Source organism: Gracilinanus agilis, chromosome 4, assembly GCF_016433145.1.
Source record: "Gracilinanus agilis isolate LMUSP501 chromosome 4, AgileGrace, whole genome shotgun sequence".
Taxonomy (NCBI): domain Eukaryota; kingdom Metazoa; phylum Chordata; class Mammalia; order Didelphimorphia; family Didelphidae; genus Gracilinanus; species Gracilinanus agilis.
This window is the reverse complement of record NC_058133.1, coordinates 502,745,155-502,768,896: the sequence shown is the minus strand read 5'-3', so window position 1 is coordinate 502,768,896 and position 23,742 is coordinate 502,745,155. Positions and strand designations below refer to the sequence as shown.

Genomic DNA, 23,742 nt, shown 5'->3' with positions numbered 1-23,742 from the left:
GAGGAAGGGAGAAGAGAAAAGAGGAGAGGGGAGAGAAGAGGAGAGGAGAAGAAGGGAGAGGAGAGGGGAAGAGACGGGAAGGGAGGAAGGGAGAAGAGAAAAGAGGAGAGGGGAGAGAAGAGGAGAGGAGAAGAAGGGAGAGGAGAGGGGAAGAGACGGGAAGGGAGGAAGGGAGAAGAGAAAAGAGGAGAGGGGAGAGAAGAGGAGAGGAGAAGAAGGGAGAGGAGAGGGGAAGAGACGGGAAGGGAGGAAGGGAGAAGAGAAAAGAGGAGAGGGGAGAGAAGAGGAGAGGAGAAGAAGGGAGAGGAGAGGGGAAGAGACGGGAAGGGAGGAAGGGAGAAGAGANGGAGGGGGAGAGGAGAGGGGAAAGGGGGGGGGGAGAAGAGAGGAGGAGAGGGAAGGGGAAGGAAAGGGAAGAGAGGGGAAGGGAAGAGAGGAGAGAGGAGGGGAGGGGAGAGGAAGGGAGGGAGAAGAGGAAAGGAGAAGAGAAGAGAGAAGAGGGGAGGGGAGGGGAGGGAGGAGAAGAGGAGAGGAGAGGAGAGAAGGCAGGCTCCCAGAGCTGGGGGTGACTCTGGAAATGGAGGCTCAAGGATCCCAGTTCTACTGCTGGAGCTCGGGTTCATGCAGGAAGAAAATCAGCTGCCCCCCACCCCCTCCTCCTCCTCCAGATCTAGGCTGCCATCTTTCAGCTCTTCTCAGCTCCTCAGAAAAGAGGGGAGGCCAGCTCCAGAGGACAAAAGGCAATTATTCCAGTGGGAGGGCCTTTCCCTGGCCAGATGAATGGAGTATTGAGACCGCAGTATCCAGCCTGGGCTGCGGCTCCCCGACTCCCCTGTAACCCAACTCTCTGTGGTTAGGGGGCTGGGCCTGTTTAAACCCCAGCAGGATGATGGCTGCTCTGGATGAATCCAGGCCAGCCTGGGCCTGGGGGCTGCCCGCCCCCCTCCCCAAAATACCAGGATGGGGACCTTCCCAACCAGGGAGAGCTCAGGTGGAGTGTTGGCTGGTTTGGGGTCCCCGAGGGAGGACCCATGAAGTAACAATCCCTAACGGCCACCCAGACACTCCGTCTCACCACCAGGCTGACTCTGAGCTGCGCTGAGGAAGGCCTCGACCCTCCAAGATCCCCACAAGAAAGCCAGGGGAAGCCCCCAGACCCTTCCCTCCTTCCCGGGGCACTTTCTCCAGCCTTCTCCCCGAGTCACCTCAGGCAGGTCACTCCAGCCTTCTCTGGGACTCCGTTTTCTCGTCTGTGAGGTGGAGGGTGGCCTCTTTGCTGCCTAGTTTTTCACCTGCCCTGCGGGAGGCCAGCAGTGCCCATCAGCACCCCTTTATGAAGTGACGGTCCGGGCCGGACGTCGGGCCTGGAGCCGGAGGCCCCAAACAAGGCCCAAATGGGCGCCTGGCCTCCAGGAGCTGACGGGCTGTGGGACAACAGGCAGACGGCGATGAGCAGGACAGAAATGGGAGGCGGCAGATAGTTGAGGGCTGGAAAAGGCCGCCTGGAGAAAGCGGGATTTGAACTGAGGGAAAGCAGAAGGTGGAGAGGAGGAGGGAGCGAATTCCAGGAAGGACGGGCAGCCCATGAAAGTGCGGGCGCTGGGGCAGCGAGGTAGCACAGTGGCTAGAGCACAGGCTCGGGGTCTGGAGGTCCTGGGTTCAAACGTGGTCTCAGACACTTCCTAGCTGTGTGACCCTGGGCAAGTCACTTAACACATTTGTCTAGCCCTCACCTGCCTTCAAATCAATACGTAGTAGCCATTCTAAGATAGATGGGAAGGGCCTGAATGGGGGGAGGGGGCGGATCTGGGTTCAAATTCGACCCCAGACACACCTAGCTGGGTGACCTTGGGCAAGCCACTTAACCCCAATTGCCTGGTCCTGACCACTCTTCTGTCTTAGAACTGATGCTAAGACAGAAGGGAAGGGTTAAAAAATAATGAAGAGAACAGCGTGGTTGGACCATAAGATATATGTAAAAAGAGTTTTCTATCATTATCATATGGACGTGTGTGTGTGTGTGTGTGTGTGTGTGAGTGAGTGTGAGAAGGCTGGACTCTACCTGGGTGAGGAAGGCTCTGCCTCATGGAGGAGGGAGCGGCAGGGATCTGGGGCTCTGGACACAAATCCATTCAACTCAAGGGGAAATAAATCTTTTTTCTGGAAAAAGAGCCTTCCCTCTTCCGCCTTTGTATAAAGGCCTGGTGGCTGGAAAATTAGTGAATCAACAAACCTTTATTAAGCCCTTGTGTGTGCCAGCCACTGGGCTTAACCTGGGAATAGAAATCCAAATAGAGTTTCTCCCCTCAAGGAGTTTCCTTTCAAATGGGGAATGGGCAGAGGAAGGGATGGAGACCGACCCAGTATAACCTGAAGAAGAAAGAACTAAGAAGGCAACAGCCATTAAATGTCCACTGTGTACCAGGCAGGAGCAGCTAGGGAGCCCCAGAGTACCCAGAGCTCTGCCCACAGACTTCTGAGTTCAAATCTGGCCTCAGCCACTTAGTGGCCCTCTGGACAGGCAAGTCACTTCCCCCTATTTGCCTCAGTTTCCTCATCTATAAAATAAGCTGGGGAAGGAAATGACAAACTAGCTGTGTGACCCTGGACCAGTCATTTCATCTTGTTGGCCTTAGTTTCCTCATCCATAAGATGAACTAAAGAAGGAAATAACAAACCACTTCAGCATTTTTGCCAAGAAAGTCCCAAATGGGGTCCTGGAGACTCTGAGAGAACTGGACAATGTGCTTTGGGCTGGGGTTACCCCTACTCTTAAGGAGCTCCCAATACAATGGTGGGAGGAGCTGATAAACAAAGAGCTTGGCACAAACAAAACAACTTTAGCATCCTGGGATGTGGGAGAGGGTTCTTACAGAGGGCAGGGTTTTAGCTGAGGCTTGAAGGAAGCTGGGAGGGAATTCCAGGGATGGAGGACCGACAGACAGATGGACAGTGAAAAAAGGAAGGCAAAATCCCAGTCCCCTGCCCTCAAGAAGGTCACATTCTAATGGGCAAGAAGACAGCCTGAAAAATTATATCCGAGGCTCTCTCAGGGGGAGACACTAGCCCTGGGTGGGGGCTGAGGACCTGGGAGGATGGATTACAACCCAGGAACAACCTAACGCTTCCCTTCCCTGCTTGGATCCCCAAAGCCTTGACCCCGACTTCCAGATGTACCAGCTGTGACTTCTCCGCTGCTGCCCAGAGAGACCATCTGAAGATCCTCCGAATCCAAAGAGAAGAGCAGAGATGAGAATTGGTCCCTGCCCAGGTCAGCCGAGCAGAGGGTGGAGACCAGAAGAAAGGAGTGCCATCTGCCCAGTCCTCTTACCCGCCCTGGTCTTTCTCTTCCTGCCCTTGGGTGAGCCTCCTCCCTTGTGCCCGCTCTTGTCGGTCTGAGACCCAGTTGTGGCAAGGCTCGGATTGCAGCTGTCTTACAAGTAGAGTCAAAGGACTTCTGAGAGGCTCTCTGTCTGTCTGTCTGTCTGGGGGAATATTTCTATTTAGCCGGGGTTCTGAGAAAGCTGGGGGGCTGAGGAGATTTAAAAAATTGTACTCTATTTCCGTGAAATCGGTTTCTTTTGTTGCTCTCATTTTAAGTCCTGATTCTTTAGTGGTTAGTCTCCACCAGGCTACCTGAGGGGTCTGGACACCAGAACGGTTAAGAACCCCTGATGTACCCTACCACAATCATGAGGAGATATGGCCATGAAGTCTGGTCACCAGCAGTTTCTGAAGTTCCCATGAGATGATTAGATACTAGGTCTCAGACACTCACTAGCTGTGTGACCCTGGGCAAGTCACTTCATTCTGTTTACCTAACTGTCCTCATCTGTCAAGTGAACCAGAGAAGGAAATGGCAAATCACTCCAATATCTTTGCTAAGAAAACCCTAAATCCTATTTGCCTCAGTTTCCTCATCTGTCAATTGAACCAGAGAAGGAAATGGCAAACCACTCCAATATCTTTGCTAAGAAAACTCTAAATCCTGTTTGCCTCAGTTTCCTCATCTGTCAATTGAACCAGAGAAGGAAATGGCAAATCACTCCAATATCTTTGCTAAGAAAACTCTAAATCGGGGGCAGCTGGGTAGCTTAGTGGATTGAGAGTCAGGCCTAGAGATGGGAGATCCTGGGTTCAAAGCCAGCTTCAGACACTTCCCAGCTGGGTGACCCTGGGCAAGTCACTTCATCCTGTTTACCTAACTGTCCCCATCTGTCAATTGAACCAGAGAAGGAAATGGCAAACCACTCCAATATCTTTGCTAAGAAAACCCTAAATCCTGTTTGCCTCAGTTTCCTCAAACTGGAGAAGGAAACGGCAAACCACTGTAGCATCTTTGCCAAGAAAACCTTAAGTTCTGTTTGCCTCAAAATAATATGTGTATTAGTAAATACAAGATGATTTAAGGGGGCAGAAAAGAAGATTGGAGGGATCAGAGAAGACTTAGAATCACTGAAGAATAGATTGAGGGTAGGAAGAAACTTCCAAGTCATCAGTCCAACTCTTTTGTTTTACAAATGAGGAAACAGTCCAAGAGAGATTAAATGTCAACAGTGGGTAGTGTGTGTTGGACTGCTGGAGCTCCGACACTTAGCAGCTAAATGATGGGAGCCTCAGTCTCCTCATCTGTAACATGGGAGGGACTTGAGCTACAACTAGTGAATAAATAGCCAGGAAGACCTCAATCCAAATCCCCTGCCTATGTGCCTTTAGCTCTGACAGCGCCGTTCAGTTCTCTAAGCTTATACCTGAGAACACTTTTACTGCTCCTGCTTTGGTCCAGTGAATTTCTTCACTTGACGTCGCTGGTCCAGTGCAAAAATGAAAAACAAAAAATGAAAGCTGGTGCCAGCCTAAGCATCTTGTTCTGGGGCAAAGTGGTTTGAGAACTCTGATACTTGGCAGTTATTGAAATCAGAGGCAGCTTTGGAACCCAGGTCCTGTCCTCAGGGGCCCAGACCCTTTCGTTCCCCAAAGAGGGATGCCGATGCCCCTGACAGGGAGAGGAGACCCTGACCATCACATAGTCAGTGCCAGGAGGAAGGGCTTTTTCTGCCAGGCAGAGGTGGGAGAAGCAGGAACCCTGTGTCTGCTTTGTTGTTCCTCCATCCCAAAACAGTTATTTTTTTTTTTAACATCCCCAGCACTTCCCAGTATATCGATCCACTCTTCCCCCCTCTTTCTGGAGCCATCCTTATACCAAAACAAGTTAATACAAGGGAAAGAAGAATTCAACAGAACTAACCCATATGTACCATTGCATAGTCATTGTCCCCCATGTCTCCAAAGAGGGGAGAGAGATCTATTCCCATTAGATTTTCTTTTTCTTTTTCTTTTTTCTTTTAAACCCTTAGCTTCTGTGTCCTGGCTCCTAGGTGGAAGAGTGGTAAGGGTGGGCCATGGGGGTCAAGTGACTTGCCCAGGGTCACACAGCTGGGAAGTGTCTGAGGCCAGATTTGAACCCAGGACCTCCCGTCTCTAGGCCTGGCTCTCCATCCACTGAGCTACCCAGCTGCCCAAATTTTGTTTTTTAAAAAGCCTCTTTCTGGCACAACTAGGTGGTTCAGTGGCTAGAGAGCCAGGCCTAGGGTTCAAATCTAGCTTCAGACACCTCCTAGCTGTGTGATCCTGGACAAGTCACTTAACCCCCCTGGCCTAGCCCTTACCGCTTTTCTGCCTTGGAACCAATAGACAATATTGATTCTAAGACAGAAGGTGAGGGTTTAAAAAAAAAGAGGCCTCTCTCCCCCCTCTACACACTTTCACCTTCTTTGAAATCTAGCAGGAAAGAATTATTTCCCGGATATAATCTTTGGAAAAGGAGAATTTAGTCCTAGGCAGGGGCCCACCTTCTGGAGACGGAGGAAGCTCGGGAGAGTCCCCCACGTCCAATCTGGCCCAGCAGGCCAGCCAGGCCCCGGCTGCTTCCCTAAGAACATCATCCCTTCTGTCCTGTCACCATGGAGATGGGAAGAAAGCAGGCTGGAAGCATCTCTCGCCCTCCCACCCCCAACCTTCTCCCTTTGCATCCCTGAGAATGAATGTGCAGCCACAGATCCCTGAGACCGCCAGAGGGTGCCTCGGCGCAACGAACCAGCCAGGAGCCGGCTTGTGGCCGAGGCTTCCCAGACAAAGGGTTGGGTGGGCTGTGGCCAGCCCTGATGGCCCCACCGGCCTTCGGAGGGTGTGTGTGTGTGTGTGTGTGTGTGTGTGTGTGTGTGTGTGTGTGAGGTCGGCTCATCCTTCATTGGAAAAGGCCGAGGCCAAAGGAGGCCGGATTCCCTCCCCTCCTCTCCTCTCTCTGCCATATTGGATTGAGGTTGGACTCTGGCTTTGCCCAGGGAGGCCGGGGGCGCCTCTTAAAATCTCCTTCGTTGTACCTGTGAGCCAGGCTGCTGGGGAAAGCCCTAGCCTGGGGATCCCCGAGTTGTTTGGAGCTGATGACGTTATACCCCATGTAGGAAACCGTTTTCCCTTTACAAATATTTAAGGGCCCTTTTTTTGTTTTGTTTTTATCCCTTTTTTGTCTGTAAAAAAACCAAAAAGGCGGATGTTTTCCCCTGCTTCCTGCTTCACCAACCTGTCTCAGGACACATTAACAGGGCCTAACCTGGGGAAAAAAAAACACTCAGGGCCAATCTTAACTCACCTTGTGACTTTGGATCTGTCCTTTCCCATCTTCGGGCCTCAGTTTCCTCTTCTGTAAAATGGGGCGATCAGAGGAGATAATTTCTGGCTCCGACTCTCGACGCCGTCCTGAGCAGAAATCATCTCTCCTTCTCCTGAACCCCTTCCCTTACGTCGTGAAAGGGGAACATGACATCTAAAGAAAGGGGTACGAGACGAGGAAGATGACCTGGAAGGGAGATGGAGGCCCCGACGGGCAAGATGAATCAGAGGATCCCAGCCAGGCTGGTTCTGGGGCAGAGTCCAAGTTTCCAATGGAGAGCAAGAGGTGGAGATGAAGGTCACATACTCTAAAAATATGGATCTTCAATGAACATAATTGTGAAATCATGAACTAGGTAGAGCCGTGGCTCCGTGGATAGAGCACCAGTGTGGAGCTGGGAGGACCTGAATTCAAGTCTCGCCTCAGACACTTCCTAGCTGTGTAACCCTGGGCAAGTCACTTAACCCTGATTGCCTAGTCCTTGCTGCTCTTCGTCTTAAAATTGATACTAGGTCAGAAGGGGAGGGTTTTTATTTTTATATTTTTTATTTTTAACCCTCACCTTCTGTCTTGGAGTCAATACTGTATATTGGCTCCTAGGTGGAAGAGTGGTAAGGGTGGGCCATGGGGGTCAAGTGACTTGCCCAGGGTCACACAGCTGGGAAGTGTCTGAGGCCAGATTTGAACCCAGGACCTCCTGTCTCTAGGCCTGGCTCTCCATCCACTGAGCTACCCAGCTGCCCCGGGAAGGGTTTTTAAAGGGTTAAAAATTTTAGTGCTGCTGGGGACCCCAAAGATCACCTTGTCTTCTGGGGACACAAGCATGTACCCAGAACCAGCTTTATTCAAAGTCATGTGTTAAGAGCTGGACAAACCAAGACAAAAATGGCCCAGTCCTTGCCCTCAGGGAGTTTCCATTCTAGCTGGCTGCTCTGGCAGGTTCACAGCGGGGGGAGAGGAGCAGAGCCAATCCTAGATCTCTAAAGTCTGAGGAGGGAGAAAATGCTTTCAGCTTGAGGCACCCCAGTCCAAAATCAAGTTCATTCATTCAACAATTTATGTCCTGACGGGGTCACCCCAAACCCTCCTCTAGACAGATGCTAAAGAGCCCAAAGAGGGGTCCGGCCATGTGAAGACCCCCCCCAGCTTAAGAAGCCCCAGTGACGCCCTGTTTCCTCAGGATCAAATACAAACTCCCCAGGAGGTATTTAAAACCCTTTACAAGCTCAGCCCATCCTACTTTTCCCGTCTTGTTCCATCTCTCCCTTTCGAGGCTGGTCAGTCGTTTCTTCAGGCCTGTCTGACACTTCATGACCCCAGTTGGGGTTTTCTTGGCAAAGATCCTGGGAGCGGTTTGCCATTTCTTTCTCCAGCTCATTTGACAGATGAGGAAACCGAGGCCAAGCGGGGTTAAGTGGTTTGCCCAGGGTCACACAGCTAGTGAGTGAGGCTGGATTTGAATTCAGATTTTCCCGATTCCAGGCCCAGCGCTATAGCCACTGGGCTCTCAGTGATCCCAGACAAAATGACCTACTTCTTCTTCCTCAATCCATCTCCCATCTCCACGTGTTTGCCCGAGCTGTGCCTCCTTCCTAGAATGCTCTCCCTCCTTCCTTTTGCCTCTTCGAATTCCTGCTTTCTTCCAAGAATCAGCTCAAAGACCTCCTTTTGCACGAGTCCTCCCGCATGGGGTCACCTCGCATCTTTTGGGTATATATACAGCTAGACTTGGGCTCCCTGCCTCCCCTCATCTTCCTCCTTTCCAGGGGACCGTAAATTCCCCAAGGACAAGGGACTGTTTCCTTTTTGTCTTTGGGTCTCTAGAGCCTCGCTCAGGGCCTGATACATAGTAGGAGCTTAATAAATATGTTGTAGGGGCAGCTGGTTGGCTCAGTGGACTGAGAACCAGGTCTAGAGACAGGAGATTCTGGGTTCAAATCTGGCCTCAGACATTTCCTAGGTGTGTGACCCTGGGCAAGTCCCTTGACCTCTATTGCCTTGTCCTTATCGCTCTTCTGCTTTAGAACCAATACCCAGTATTGATTTTAAGATGGAAGGTAAGAGTATTTTTTTCTAAATTAAATAAAAGGGAGCAGCTGGGTAGCTCAGTGGATTGAGAGCCGGCCCTAGAGATGGGAGGTCCTGGGTTCAAATTTGACCTCAGACACTTCCCAGCTGTGTGACCCTGGGCAAGTCACTTGACCATGATTGCCTGACCCTTGCTGTTCTTCTGTCTTGGAACTGATACTAAGACTGAAAGTTAGGGTTTAAAATGTATATATCCATTTCTCTATCTAGACATAGTTCTCTTGATTGGCAGGACGATTGTCTTGGTTCCCATAGAAGATGAAAAGATAACTAAGCGCAGTCTGTGGCTGGGGGATGGACACAACAGATGATGCTGGCGGGCAGAATGAGGCCAGTGTCCAGAGGGGTGTAGCCAGAGGATGGGAAGAACTCAGAGGAGGGAGAACTCACTTCTGGTTTGGGAAAAGGGGGAAATCAGGGAAAACGTCACGCAGGGGGCTACTCTTAGCGGGCTTTGGAAGCTTTGGGGAGGTGATGATTTGGGGAAGTGTGAAAGAGAAGAGAGAGGAAGGAAGCCCGCTAGGACAAAGCGTGGTCTGTGTTTAAGGAGCCCTGAGTCCCTGCTGGCTTGCCTAGAGTATTTGGCTAGTGAGAGGTCAGCCTGGACAGGTAGGTTAAAGGCAAATTTCAGAGAGCCTTGCAAACTAAGGAGGCTGAATCTTATTAAATAGGAAGTGGGAGCCATTGAAAGTTTCAGAGTGGGGGCAGCTGGGTAGCTCAGTGGATGGAGAGCCACGCCTAGAGACGAGAGGTCCTAGGTTCAAATCTGGCCTCAGACACTTCCCAGCTGTGTGACCCTGGGCAATTCATTTGACCCCCATCGCCTAGCCCTTACTGCTCTTCTGCTTTGGGACCCACACACAGTATTGATTCCAAGACGGAAGGTGAGGGTTTAAAAAAAAGAAAAAAGGAGAAAGAAAGAAAGTTTCGGAGTAAGGGAATGGCGTGATCTAATTTGTGCTTTAGGAAAGTTGTGCTAATAATTGTGTGTTGGATACACTGGGGAGGGGAAACACCGGAGGTGGGGAAGCCAGTTAGGCGGTTGTGATGGATGGTCCAAATGTGTGTCATTGCATTAGGAACAGAAAGGAGAGATGTGTGAAAAGCAAAGGGTTAACTAGACACCCGGGGAATAGCTACCCTCCTTGGGTACTTTCCCCAACAGGGCAGACCCATCTGATATTCCTCTCCATTCTGTTCCAGGCAGCACCCTGCAGCCTACTCCATTGCCCTTTCCAGGTAGGACCTTCTATGGGACGGGGAAGGGGTAATGGGGTTCCCTCTTACAGAAGCCTTCGGCCTCCTGCCTCCCACTCCAGACTAGAGGTTGTAGGGTCCTTCAGCCTGGCTCCCCACTTCGGGATCTTAAAAGAAAGGGCTATTCCCCCCCCCCCATTTTACAGATGAAGTAAACTGAGACCATAGAGAGAAAAAGGTTCAGTGAAGGAATCAGTGGTACAGAGACCCAAACATAAATGAGTTTGGCCGTCTTTATTCTCCCTTCTACATAGGAAGACTGAGGGATGGGGCCGTGCTTTTAATGACCAGGGCCTAGATGGGGTGGAGGACCTGACCAGGGAAGGGACGGGATGGGTGGGGTGGCTCAGGAATCCACCGCTGCCCACGGTTTGGGGAGGTGGGCGCCTCCCAGCCTCGCTGTGCTCTGAGAACTGCCCCACCGTCCTGCCCCAAAGTAAGTTCCTTCCCCTGTCCTGGCCCCCCTCTGCCCCCAGAGGTGAGGCTGGTGGGGGGGCCTAGCCGCTGCCAGGGCCGGCTGGAGATCCTGTACAACGGTTCCTGGGGGACCGTGTGCGACGACGACTGGGACGTGGTAGATGCCAACGTAGCCTGCCGCCAGCTGGGCTGCGGGTATGCCCTGCCGGTGCCCTTGCCCCTTGCCTTTGGCCAGGGCCGGGGCCCCATCCAACTGGACAACGTGGACTGCAAGGGACAGGAGGCGGCCCTGAGCGAGTGCGGCAGCCACGGCTGGGGGGTCCACAACTGCTACCACTACGAGGACGTGGCTGTCATGTGTGATGGTGAGAGGGATGGAGGAGAGACCACAAGAGGGTCTCGGGGCCACGGGGTCCCATCTTGTCTGTCTGGGGGCTGTGGGGCCGGGACTGCACGGGAATAAGGGCAGAGAGTGTGGGAGAGAGGGGGACGCCCTGACCTGGGAGCTCACCCATGTTCTACCACTACCTTGAGCAAGGCCCTTTATCCTTCTGGGCCTCAGTTTCCCTAGCCGTGTCATCGGCTATCAGTTATATTTAAGATGCATCCCTAGATGCCGAGGACTCAAAGAAGAGGCCCAAAGAGTCCATCGTTGGCCTCAGACAGCTCACAGATTCTGTGTCCCAGCTCTAAAACATCCTCCATTTTTTTTCCTTGAAAGTCCTTCAGGAATGACGATTCCTCACATTTCAAGAGGACTTTTACCTCCTTCTTCAACTCACTCTGCCCTCACATATATCTGTGTGAGGGGGGAAGGAAGCCTCGCCTCCAGCCAGTATGGACGTGAGGAAATGAGGTTCATAGAAACAAAAGGGATTTGCCCACCGTCCCACAGCCAGCTCCTGGCAAGACTAGAATTTGAACTCACATCCTCTCATGTCTAGTCAAGGGCTCAGAAGACAACCTTCTGCCTGGGAAATTTGGGGTGTTGTCTTGCCTGAGGGGAGAGGGATGGACTAAAAGGTCTCCAGAGGTTCCTTCCCAACATGGGAGCCAATGATTCTCTGGGCAATGAGCTGCCTTTCCCCCAGTTGCTCAAGAATTCTCCCCTCTGTTCAGAGTGTTTGCAGGGTACAATTTCAAGGAAATCTTCAGCATTTGCTAGTTCCCCCGAGTGAGCTTAGTTTGGGAAAATGTCCAACTCTACCATCTCTGGGCACGTACATCTGCCTGTATATCTCTGTGTTTCTGTGTCTGTCCCCATCTCTGTGGGAGTGGGAGTGCATGCATGCGTGTGCGTGTGTGTGTATGTGAGATTCTATTTCTGTCTCTTTGCCTCCATCTCTCTTTTGTCTCTTTCTGTCATTCTTTCCAACTCTCTGTCTCTCTGACTCTGTCTGTCTGTCTGTCTCTGTCTCTGCCTGTCTGTCTCTCTCTGTCTCTGTCTGTCTTTGTCTCTCTGTCTGTCTCTCTTTCTCTGTCTCTGCCTGTCTGTCTCTCTCTGTCTCTGTCTCTGTCTCTCTGTCTCTCTCTCTCCCCCTCCTCCACTCTCCTTCTCACCCCCCCCCCACATAACCTCTCACCTTGTGGTTGAGTTTACACCGCCCTAGAGAATCTATAGGACCATCGATTGGGATTTTTGGAACCTGGGTCCCCCTTCCCATGGTCAACAACTTGTCCCATCAATTCCCTCCCATTAAGATTCCGAGAAGCTAATATTTCTCACCCAGAGTTCCTTGGCGCAGCAGTTACGGCTCACAAGAAGGGAGGCAAGTCTTCCTCAGGATCCAGCACAACTGCTCAGCTCTTCTCTTCCCACCCCAATGTTTTCCTTTCTCAGAGCTCTTACCAACGCCGGCCAGGAAAGTGTTAACCAGCCCAGCCCCCACCACCATCACCTTGAAGAATGGGAGAGGTAGGTGACAGGGGAAGATTCACTTAGTTCCTCGCTTTCAGAATTGGCTTCATCCATGAAGTGCATAAACATGTATGTGCCGGGTACTTGGCTGAAAAGTAAATAATTCTTGTCCTCAAGGAGCTTCCATTCTAGTGGAGGATGTAACACTTGCACAAGTTAGACCTTGAGCCAGGCACTTGGGCAAGTCTGCGGGCCTCGGGTTTGCCATCTGGAAAATAAAGGCGTTGGACCAGATGGTCTTCTAGCTCTAGGTCTATGATCTCAAGGAAATACAGAGTCTTTCTGTTTATAAGCAGTCAGAATGAAGTCGGTTTAAGAGGAAGGGAGAAATGCCTTGTGCAGGATCAGCCTCTTCAGGGACTCTAATGATTCTACGAAATGAAGCTGAGGAGGGCGTGCGTTCTAGGTGGGAGGACCAGCCGGAGCAAAGACCTGGAAGGGAGAAGAAATGTTGTGGATGGGGAACAGGGAGGCCAGTTTGTCTGGAAGATAGAATTCTAGAAAGGAATCAACGAGCAATAATGCTGCCTATGAGGTGATCAGAATGATGTTTTAGGAAAGGCTCCTACAGAATGGCAGACCTTTTGGCCATGCACTCCCTCCTTGGCTGGGATAGGAGAAGGTCTCAGGAAGTCATGAGTGGGAAGGGACCACCAGACACTGTACGTGCATCGTGATATATTGTGGAGTAGCAGGACGACACGTGAAACTCTCCCCTGTCCCTTGACTGTTCCTAGGTGATGGCAGCATCCGCCTAGTGAAAGGCGCCAACCCCTGCCAGGGCCGAGTGGAGATTCTGCATGGTGGCACTTGGGGCACCGTATGTGATGATGACTGGGGGCTCCCAGATGCCACTGTGGTCTGCCGCCAACTGGACTGCGGCACTGCTGTGGCTTCTAAGACCAATGCCTTCTTTGGCTATGGCACTGGCCACATCTTGCTAGACAACGTCCACTGCGATGGCCGAGAGCTACGCCTGGCAGCGTGTCCCAGCCTCGGATGGGGCATCCACAACTGTGGGCACCATGAGGATGCTGGCGTCATCTGCTCAGGTACCGGGGGAGAACACCAAGCATTTAGTGAGCACCTACTGTGTCGATGATATACTATTGGCTCAAATCCTCCGCAATATATTCTAAAGAAAAGAGACCACCAGCTGTGTGACCCTGGGCAAGTCACTTGACCCCCATGGCCCACCCTTACCACTCTTCCACCTAGGAGCCAATACACAGAAGTTAAGGGTTTAGAAAAGAAAAGAAAAGAGACCAGGTCTAGCAGACAAGAGACCTGGCCGTTATTCCTTGGTCTTGGGCAATTCAACTTCTCTTTGGGTCTCAGAAATAGGGATATCTGCCTGCCATAGAGTGGCAGAGAGGGCATGGTTCTTAAAATCAGGAAGACCTGGGATCGAATCTCACCTCAGATATTTGCTAGCTAAGCGGCCCAGAGCAAGTCGCTTAAGGTCGCAGTGCTCGTCTATAAAATGAGAGGGTTGGACTTGATACTCTAACCGCATGGTCCTTTGACCCTGCCTCCCCTCCAGGGGTGTGAGAATCAGAAGAGATCACAGAATCAGAAAATGGCCAAGATGCTCAGGGGCTTGGAAACCATCCAGTCCAAATCTTTCATTTCGTGAGGCCCAGAAAGTTTGCACAGCCAAGAAGTGGCGAAGCTGGGCTTTTCTAGTCTTCTTGATGCCATAGTGAAAGTCCTTGGTAATCCATAAAGCATAACGCCAGTGTAAAAGACTGCAAAAACGATGGCAATAGTCACGGTCGATATTGCCTTGGTTTCTCCACTTCAAGGCCTCAGGGCCTCCTTGGCCCCTCAAATCCACGGTTCTGAGTCCTTCTCCTGAGGCCCCCCCAAAAGTCCGTTAAGCTTATGGGCTTTCAGTATTTGGAGGTGCTATCTCTCTCATGGCCTACCAAGCCCCACTTCTTCCCAGTGTCCTGCCCATTTTCCCATTTCTCCTTCCTTTTTTTCATCTCCTTCTTCTCTCCTTCCTATTCCCCCTACCCCAGTTCAAATTTACCCATCCTTTGAACTATGCCAACCTCAAAATCTATCCAGAGCTCTGCCAAGGAGGCAACCAGATTCCCCCTACAAACTACCAACCTCCAGGCCAGTGGACTGGAATTTCAGTAGGGAAGGGAGAGCCACCAGCTCCACCAGCTTACCTGAACCCCCCCATCTTAAGGGCCGTGATCCCAGCAGCCTTCAGAAGTCATTGACTGACTTACTCCAATAAGGAGAATAAACAACTAAGAGATGATGGGAGACCCTGGGGTGGAGAGAAGGATTTTCAGCCGGATGTGGATGGGGGAGAAGTGGTTTCTGAATCCCTCTATCCATGGGCACAAGCAGCCATCCAGCTTGGTGAAAGAGCACCTCTGTCCTCCCTCGATCCAGTGGAGAGAAAGAAAGGAGGAAATTGACCCGGGACAAGGAGCCCCAGAGCATCCCTGAAGGGTGTGTGGGTGCCGCGGGGACTGGCACCATGTGTAAAGGAAGTGGCTCTGAATGGCTGTGATTTTGCTTCTGGGAAGGAGCTGATGTGTGCCTGTCTGTCTCCTCCCTCCCCATGCACATTCTGCATTTCTGCCTGATCTGCTGATTACTGCCTAATGCTAATCATCCCCTGGCATCCCTTATTAGCCAGCTGGGCACTGTCTATTTCTGGGGCTCTGCCAATGAGGGGAGGCACTGAGTTTCTCCTCTTTCCTCTTGCCTTACTCTACTCCCCTGGAAATGAGTATGTCCATGGGGTGATGGGAGGGGATTAAGGCAAGCAGGCTTATTGGGCTACTCCTGGTAAGGTTAAGTTTGGCCTCAGGGCAAGTTGTAACTGAAATACTGCTTCCCAGAGTTCCCCACTAATCATCCATGCCCTTAACTGGTGGCATGAATCGACTCCCAAATGTCCCAGGATTACCCGGGAGCGAGAGAGAGAGAGATTATAATAGCCAGAGCTGAGCTCGGAGTGAGAAAGACCTCTGGCTGACAGGCACTGGTTGATTGATCCTGGGCAAGACACAGGATCATATCATAGTTCTAAAGCTAGAAGGGGTCCTGGAGGTCAGCTAGCCCCACCTCCTTGTTTTACAGAAGAGGAAACCGAGATTCAGCCAGTCGAAGTAGCTTGCCCATGGTCACATAAGTACAAATGTCAGAGACAGGATTCAAACTCAGGTCTTCTGACTGGCCAACCAGGGCTGCTTCCAATGAATGAACTGATTACCCTTTCAGCCCCCCAAGCAACTCCTTAAGATGGTAAATTGCTAAGGAGATGCTGATCTGTACTGGGGGAGGGAGTTTCCTATGGATAAAGTCATTGGTCTGGGCAGGGTAGGCTCCTTAACTACCTCTTGCTCCCTGGAGGATCCCAGACCCCATTTTCTTCTGTTCTTCTTTTAGGACGCAGCGTCCCCTCGGTCATGTCCTCACCATCCTTGGTTACCCGTGATGGCAAGGCCAGGCTCACTGAGCCGGCCACAGGTAAGGGGGAAGAAGACAGCCTCCCCGAACCCTCAGTGCTGGACAGCTCCTGGGCAGTTCTTGGGTGAGCAAATCCCTAAACTGCCGAGAATGATTTCACTGTGAATGTGGGAGAGCGTCAGAATTAAGGGAAAGGGTGGGGAACTAGGTAGCTCAGTGGATGGAGAGCTAGGTCTAGATACAGAAAGTCCTGGGTTCAAATCTGGTCTCAGATACTTTCTACCTGTATAACCGTGGGCAAGTCACTTCACCCCAGTTTCCCAGCCCTTTCTGCTCTTCTGCATTGGAACCAATATACAGTATTGATTCTAAGAGAGAAGATAAAAGCTAAAAAATAAAAAAATAAAAAATAAAAAAGGAATTAAGAGAAAGTTTGATTATTTAGGGAAGTATATGAGTAACTTCTCCCCTAATCTAAAGAGTTTCTAATTTAGTTGGTCAGGCAAATGGCATCTCCATAGAAAAATAATTAGTCATATAGGACAAGTTCTGCTGAGTCCCCATCCCTGGAAGAGTAAAGCTGAGAAGGTGAGAAGAGGAAGGAGTACCAAAGATCTTTTGGGCTCTTATGGGCAGTGAAGGAGTTCAAGGGTAGATGAGATCCAGACAGGAGGGAGAAGGTATTTCCCCAAGAGGCAGAAACAACTAGAACCAAACTGGAAGGTAGAAATCTTCATAGGGGAGGAAGGGAATGTCAAGAAGACAAACTAAAATGAAGGAGTTTGATTAGCCAGACTCTGAGGTCCCCGCTAGCTCTAGATCTATTTAGTATTACAATAATTCCAGGTAGGGCAGCTGGGTAGCCTGATCGTGCTCAGAGTGCCTTACCTGGAGTCAGGAAGACTCATCTTCCTGAATTCAAATCCATCCTCAGACACTTATTAGCTCTGTTACCCTGGGCAAGTCACTTAACCATGTTTGCCTCAGTTTCCTCATCTATAAAATGAACTGCATCAGGAAATGGCAAACCACTTCAGTATCTTTGGATGGAGCTACAAGGAGTCAGACATGAGTGAAACAACTGAACAATAATCACCACCAGCAGAAGGATTTTTCAAAAGACCCCCAACCCTGGAGGAAGGGGCTCAAGCACCTACTTTATAAGATTAATGTGTGGATGGAATGGAATAATCTATTGTTGGGATGACTATAGACGGCTGTATAAATGTGAGCTTGAGTTACTAAATTACAATCGTTCTAACAATAACAGGATGGGGACAAGGATAAGGACTAAGGTTGGAGTTTGCATTTGGCTCAGTTGGGGCCCACCCTGGGATAGGATTGGAATCTGGGGCTCAGGCTAGAATTTCAGATGAGCATGGAACAAGACTTAGAGCAGGGCTGAGAGCACAGTTGGGGTTGGTTTGGGGCAGCGTCAAAGTAGGGGTTTAGATTAGAGTATGAGATTGGGGTCAAGGCAAGCCAAATTGGAATGGGGCCAAATTTGAGGGTAGGATTAGGGATGGTTTAATACAGTAATTTTGGTCCCCAAAGCAATGATTTTATCCTCCTGTGCAATAGTCTATAGAACACGGGGGATAAAAGAATAATGGATGATGACTTGCCCCAGGACCATTTTTATATAACAACAATAAGAAGAATGGCTACCATCTATACAGCTCTGACTAAATGCCAGGCACTGTGCTAAGAGCCTTACAATCATCATCTCACTGGATCCTCACAACTCTGGGAGATCATTATTGTTATTATACCCACTTTATAGATGAGGAATCTGAGGCAACCAGAGATTAAGTGACTTGCCCAGGATCACACAGCTAAGTAGCTGAGTCCAGATTTGAACCCAGGTCTTCCTGACTCTGGATCTAGAGCTCCATCCACTATATCACCTAGCCACCCCCCCCCTCCCTTTTTATTTGAGATACGGCACTTCAGAGAACTTACCTGGGAATCTGGTCCAAGCTTGGTCCCCACAGGACCAGGACTGAGAGACGTTTTAGGATGAGATGAAGCAGGAGATAAATCGATCCTCAATTGAAAGCTGGAAGACTCTCTAGGCCAACCTCATGGGTTTTTTATTTTGTTTGTTTCTAAAACCCTTACCTTCTGTCGGTATAAATTCTAAGACAGAAAAGCAGCAAGGATTAGGCAATCAGTATTAAGGGACTCGTCCAGGATCACACAGCGAGGACGTGTCTGAGACCAGATTCCAACCCTCTAGTTTTACGGATGAGGAAAGGAGGGTTCAAAAGTTTGCTCCGGGTTACATAGAAAGTAGGTGAAATTCAACCCATAACCTCAGACTCGAAAATTTGTATGCTTTCCATTATCCTGCCCGCTTCTAGCAATGACAATAATGATTGTTAACATTATTAATTATATTATATTGTTATGCATTTGTAATAATATTATATATAATATAATACATTATAATATATAATAACATAATATTTGTAATAATACATTATAAAATATAAATAGATAGATAATAAATATAATATATATTGTAATATATTATATAATGTATAATATACAAATATACAAATATTGTTAAATATTATTTACGTGTATAATATGATTATTATATTATTTAATTATGTGCATAATATAATAATTATAATTTTATTGAATATTCTGAAGGCAAGCAGGCATGGCGATGGCCAGAGCACTGGCCTGGGAGTCAGGGGATGTATGTGAATGTATATGCTGCCTTAGCAGTTGGACTAACGGCACTGGGACATGGTTAAGGGGAAGAAGGGTCAGGCTGGGGGCTGGATAAGGGGAGAGGGTTAGGGGCCTCGACTGTCCCAGAGATCGTTTCCAGGGTTCTTTGCTGGCCCTCCTCTCCGTCAGCCCCCTCCCCCTGCTCGGTCCCCATCCTGTGCCCGGGATCCTTATCATTAGCCCCTGGTGGCTAGCCGAGGGGCCTCGTGCCTTCGGAGCCTTCTCAGGCCTGTTGTCTTCGCAGTAACAGAAGCTGCTGCTGAGCCCACTGGGGACGTGACCATCCCTCCCACGGCCCCTGGAAGGAAAAGTAAGTGGACCCTCTGGGGCCAGATCAAGGCCAGGGAGGGGCGTCTGACCTCAGGGAGCTCGGGAATCCTCTTCTGCTCCAGGCGTTGGCAGGGAGAACTCGGGGCGCAGGGGGGGGGGGTCTGCGTGTCCTCCAGCCTCGTCCTATCCCTGAACCGCAGGTGGCCGCCTCCGCCTGGTCAGTGGGAACGGCTCGTGCCAGGGCCGCGTAGAGGTCCTCCATGAGAGCCGCTGGGGCACGGTGTGCGATGACGACTGGGACTTTGCCGATGCCCAGGTGGCGTGCCGTGAGGCGGGCTGCGGCCGAGCCGTGGGGGCCACCGTCCTGGCCTACTTTGGCTACGGGAAGGGCCCCGTCCTGCTGGACAACGTGGACTGCACAGGCGTGGAGGCCCGCCTGGCGGACTGCTTCCACCTGGGCTGGGGCCAGCACAACTGCGGACACCATGAGGACGCCGGTGCTATCTGCAGGGGTAAGTGGTGGCGGGGGGCCTGCGGCCGAGGGAAGAGGGAACGGGGAGCAGGGCGGGCACCCTCCTTTGGGGACGGAGGGAGGAAGAAGGAGGGAGAGCAAAACTCAGGGGCGCCTTGGAGAGAGTGCAAAGGGGGAGCAGGAACTCGTCCTCGGGTACCAATCGTGCTTTCCCCAGCCCCTACCACTCTTCTTCCTTGGAACTGATACTTAGCACTGATGCTAAGATGAGAAGTCAAGTGTTTTGTTTTGTTTTTTAAATGAGAGGCATAGAGCACTAGGCCTGGAATTAGAAAGATCTGAGTTCAAATCCAACTTCAGACACCCATGAGCTGTGTGACCCTGAGCAAGTCCCTTACCCTCAATTTGCCTCAGTTTCTCCAATGTAAAAGGGAATAATATTTTTAAGAAGGGCCTGGTATGCAGCGGGCACTTATAACACGTATTCTCTTCCCTTCTCCCTTCTCGGACGCCGCCGTGACCTCTCGTTCTGCTCTGAACGCGTCGTGTTCCTTCCCTGGCTCCAGGGCTAGAGGAGTCGGGACAACAGGTCTGGGAGGATGTTCCTGAGACGACAACCAAGGCGGTAGCCAGCGTCCCTCCGAGGGATGGTAAGCGGTTGTCCCTCTGCCTAGAATGGGGTGCAGAGAATCTGGTGCTGGGCTGGGAGCCGGGGAGCCTTGGGCTTCAGTCCTTCCATCACTTAGCCTGTTCCTTCATCTATAAAATGGGACAGTTGGGTTTCGCAGGTCCCTTCCAGCTCTTAATCTCTCGTTTTCATGGAGTCCTAGAGAAGGGGAGAGGGAAAGGGCTTGGGGACGGAATACAGACAATAGATTAAAGCTGTGTTGAGAGGAGACAAACTCAAGCTGAATGGAACATGCCAGCCAAGAGAAGAGGGGGTGATCTTGAGTGTTCAGAATGAGAAAGGTGAAGTCTTGGGGCAGCTGGGTAGCTCAGTGGATGGAGAGTCAGGCCTAGAGATGGGAGGTCCTGGGTTCAAATCCGGCCTCAGACACGTCCCAGCTGGGTGACCCTGGGCAAGTCACTTGACCCCCATGGCCCACCCTTACCACTCTTCCACCTATGAGACAATACACAGAAGTTAAGGTTTAAAAAAAGAAAGAAAGAAAGAAAGAAAGAAAGAAAGAAAGAAAGAAAGAAAGAAAGGTGAAGTCCCCACCAGGAATCTTACATTTAATTCTCATTTTAGGAAGGATTTTGGCTGTTCATTCTTCAGTCATATCTGACTCTTTGTGAGCCTGCTTGGGGTTTTCCTGGCAGAGACACTGGAGTGATTTGCCATTTCCCTTCTCCAACTTATTTGACAAATAAGGCAACTGAGGCAAATAGGGTTAAGTGACTTTCTCAGAGTCTTATAGCTAGTAAGTGCCTGAAGCTGGATTTGAATTCAGGTCTTCTTGATTCTAGACCTCTGACACATTTATCTACTTCACTATCTAGCTGCAACCTTTAGGAAGGCAACTGACCATCTAAGATGAAGATCCATCTTAGAAAGAACCAAGAGTAGTGATCCTAGAAAAGAAAAAAAATATGGGGGGAACTTGGCATTTGTCTTTAAAAGTTCCAAAGTGTGTCATGTGGAAAAGGGCCCCGACTTCTTCTGTTTGCCCCTCTGAGAGCAGACCTAGGGATGGATGTTCTAGAGTCAAACAATCAAAAAAATCACCATTTCACGAGCAGCTTCCCCGTGCCAGGCCCAGCGCTAAGGGCTGGGAGTGGTTCATTCCTCAGGCAGGGGTGGACTCGGTTGCCCCAAGATTCCGATCTGGCCATTCAGATTTTTCCTCTCAACTTACATTTGTTATAGACTTCGCATATCCTTGACTTGTCTTTTCCTCATATTCCCTCCATCGGACCAGAAGCTCCCCGAGGACACAGGCTGGGTCTCTCCCATCAGACCAGGGACTCCCCAAGGACAAGAACTGGGTCTTCCCATCAGACAGTGGTTCTCCGAGGGGTCCCTTTGGACCAGGGCTTCCTCGGGGCAGGACGTGTGTCTCCTTGCATCGGGCCAAGCCTTGGAGAGCAGGGATGATGCCTCACTTAATCTCGTGTGTGTGTGTGTGTGTGTGTGTGTGTGTGTGTGTGTGTGTGTGTGTGTGTGTGTCCTGGCTGACAGTGCCCTGGAACTTGATTCTCTCCTCCTCTTCTTTCCCATTCACTTCCCCATCCAGGCCATCTCCGCCTGGCAAACGGCAGCCACCGGTGTGAAGGTCGGGTGGAGCTGTACCTCCTGCATCAGTGGGGCACCGTCTGCGATGACGCCTGGGATTTGCGGGCTGTAGGTGTGGTGTGCCGCCAGCTGGGCTGTGGGGAGGCCCTGGCAGCCCCTGGAGAGGCTCGGTATGGCCCGGGCCAGGGCCTCATCCTCCTGGACAATGTCAAATGCCGGGGCAACGAGGCCTCCCTGCTCCGCTGCTCCCACATCCGATGGAATGTCCACAATTGTGACCATGCTGAGGATGCTGGTGCCCAGTGCCAGCCACGGTGATCTCTCTTATCCCTGCCCTCTGGCCCAACTCCCAGCAGCCTTTTCTGGGAAGGGTAAGACCCTCTCCATAACCCTGGGGCCAAAATCAAGGCTCCCCCAGCTTTCTAGCACCTCTCATTGGGGAAGGGTCCTTGCCGACATGGGTGGGGGTGTCCCCTCTTATGGAGTGAGGACTGGGGCTTACACACAAATCCAGGCAGCACCAACCAGAAAAAGTAACCCCAGACTGGAGTTTCCAACCCTTCTCTATCAGTTGCCAGCTCATTTCATATCCCTAGGCCTCAGTTTCCCCCATCTGTATCATGGGGGAAGAGACATTTCCAACCTTCCCTAAATTACTGAAGGCTCCTAGTGGGGTTAACATGAACTCAAAGCCAAGATGCCTACAGAAATGAGAAGGATGCTTTGGGTTCCTGTCTTTTTGAGGCACTTTTTAAAGATTGGTATGGAATGTTGGTCAGAGCAGTCTGGGCTTTGGCTATGACTGAGCCGCCATCTTGACTCCGCTTTTGGGATGCCTTGGATCCTAGCAATGCTTCCCCCTACCTGAGATCACTGGGACAAGTAACATGGCCAGATTCCCCTCCTTCCCAGTTTCTGAAAGCCAAAGATCACCAGGGATTCTGCCCACTCACTAAGGGAAAGAACCAGGGAGAGAAGTGATGGGGAAGAAGGCTTTAAACTGGGCCTTACAACCTCAACTTGGACACCCTTAGGTGGCCTCTTGAGGAAAGACCCTTCCCACCCCCACCCCCGGGACCTCCCACCTCAGGACTATGCTTATCTCTCTTTGAGAAGGGGCAGGCCAGACATGCCTTCCCCACACACATACCCACCTTGCCTGCCTAGATCTTTACCCTCCTCCCTACCCTAAGAAGGTCTCTCACAAATGGTGCTTGGAGCAAGGTGGGTATGGATCACAACATCCTCATTTATAGGAACAAGGGTGTTAAGGGCAGTGAACGTGGCTGTAAAGCGCTCCCTGTCCCTGCCCCAAAGGTCTTCTCATCAGGTAGAGGGATAGGAAATCCTCCTGGCCCCCAAGAGGAAGGGGAAACTCAGGAGCAGGGGGGTGGTGATATCTCGATCCCTTGGCACCCTTTCCTCCAACGGGGTGCAGCATCCACATCCCCCCCCACCCCGGCAAGTCAGTAGTCAGGCGGCCCTGAGCCTCCATGCCAGGTAGGGAATCTGCGTAGCCACCAAGTTAGAGTTGCCAAGTAAATAAAGAATTTTGTTCTCATCCTTTTAAGTGAAATCAATATTTTATCCTAAATGGGATATTCCTTGTAGCATCAGATTAAAAGCCAAAGAAAAGACTCCTTCAAGTTAATGGGGGCTAAACACTGTCTGGAATGGGTGACGGATGGATGAGGGAGAGCTGCAATCAGCAGAAGGGCTGCTGCATTGGCAGGGTGAGGCCTCCGCTACCTTCCTTCCTCCTCTGAATTTCTCTCCTTCTGTCTCTGTCTCTCTGTCTCTGTCTTTCTTTGTTTCTCTGTCTCTCTCAGTCTCTCTGTCTCTGTCTCTCTCCTTATCTGTCCATTTGGCCTGGGTACTTAGAGGCAAAAAGCTATACCAGATGGCCCATATTCTGGGGATTTCCCAGGTAGGACCTTTGCCTCCCACGGAAGCCGGGGGCAAGGGGTGTACTGTCTACACCTTAGTTGAAGAAAAATCTTGGTTAGGGCAAACTCCACACAAAGATAGAGCCAGGGGTCACACTGAGTAAGGAGCACAACGAATTTGTCCAGAGTCCCCATCCCTGCTACCATCCACCAAATAGAGCCCATATCTTTCATATTAAGTCTCCATGACCAATAAGGAATAGTGGGAGCAAGAATACTGGACTTGGGGGGCATCTGGATGGCTCAGTGGACAGAGATCTAGGCCTGAAGATGGGAGGTCCTGAG

At 50.8% G+C, this 23,742-nt stretch overlaps 1 protein-coding gene across 1 annotated transcript; it reads left to right on the top strand.

Annotated features, from left to right (window-relative positions):
* Positions 1 to 3,249: 3,249 nt before the first annotated feature.
* SSC4D (scavenger receptor cysteine rich family member with 4 domains) lies at positions 3,250 to 21,829 on the top strand. The gene is made up of 10 exons (XM_044676633.1): positions 3,250 to 3,361; positions 9,965 to 10,000; positions 10,495 to 10,800; positions 12,276 to 12,350; positions 13,091 to 13,405; positions 15,771 to 15,851; positions 18,778 to 18,843; positions 19,004 to 19,315; positions 19,842 to 19,925; positions 21,513 to 21,829. Exons 1-10 carry the CDS (start codon positions 3,250 to 3,252, stop codon positions 21,827 to 21,829), a joined length of 1,704 nt encoding a protein of 567 aa, XP_044532568.1.
* The last annotated feature ends 1,913 nt before the right edge of the window (positions 21,830 to 23,742 follow it).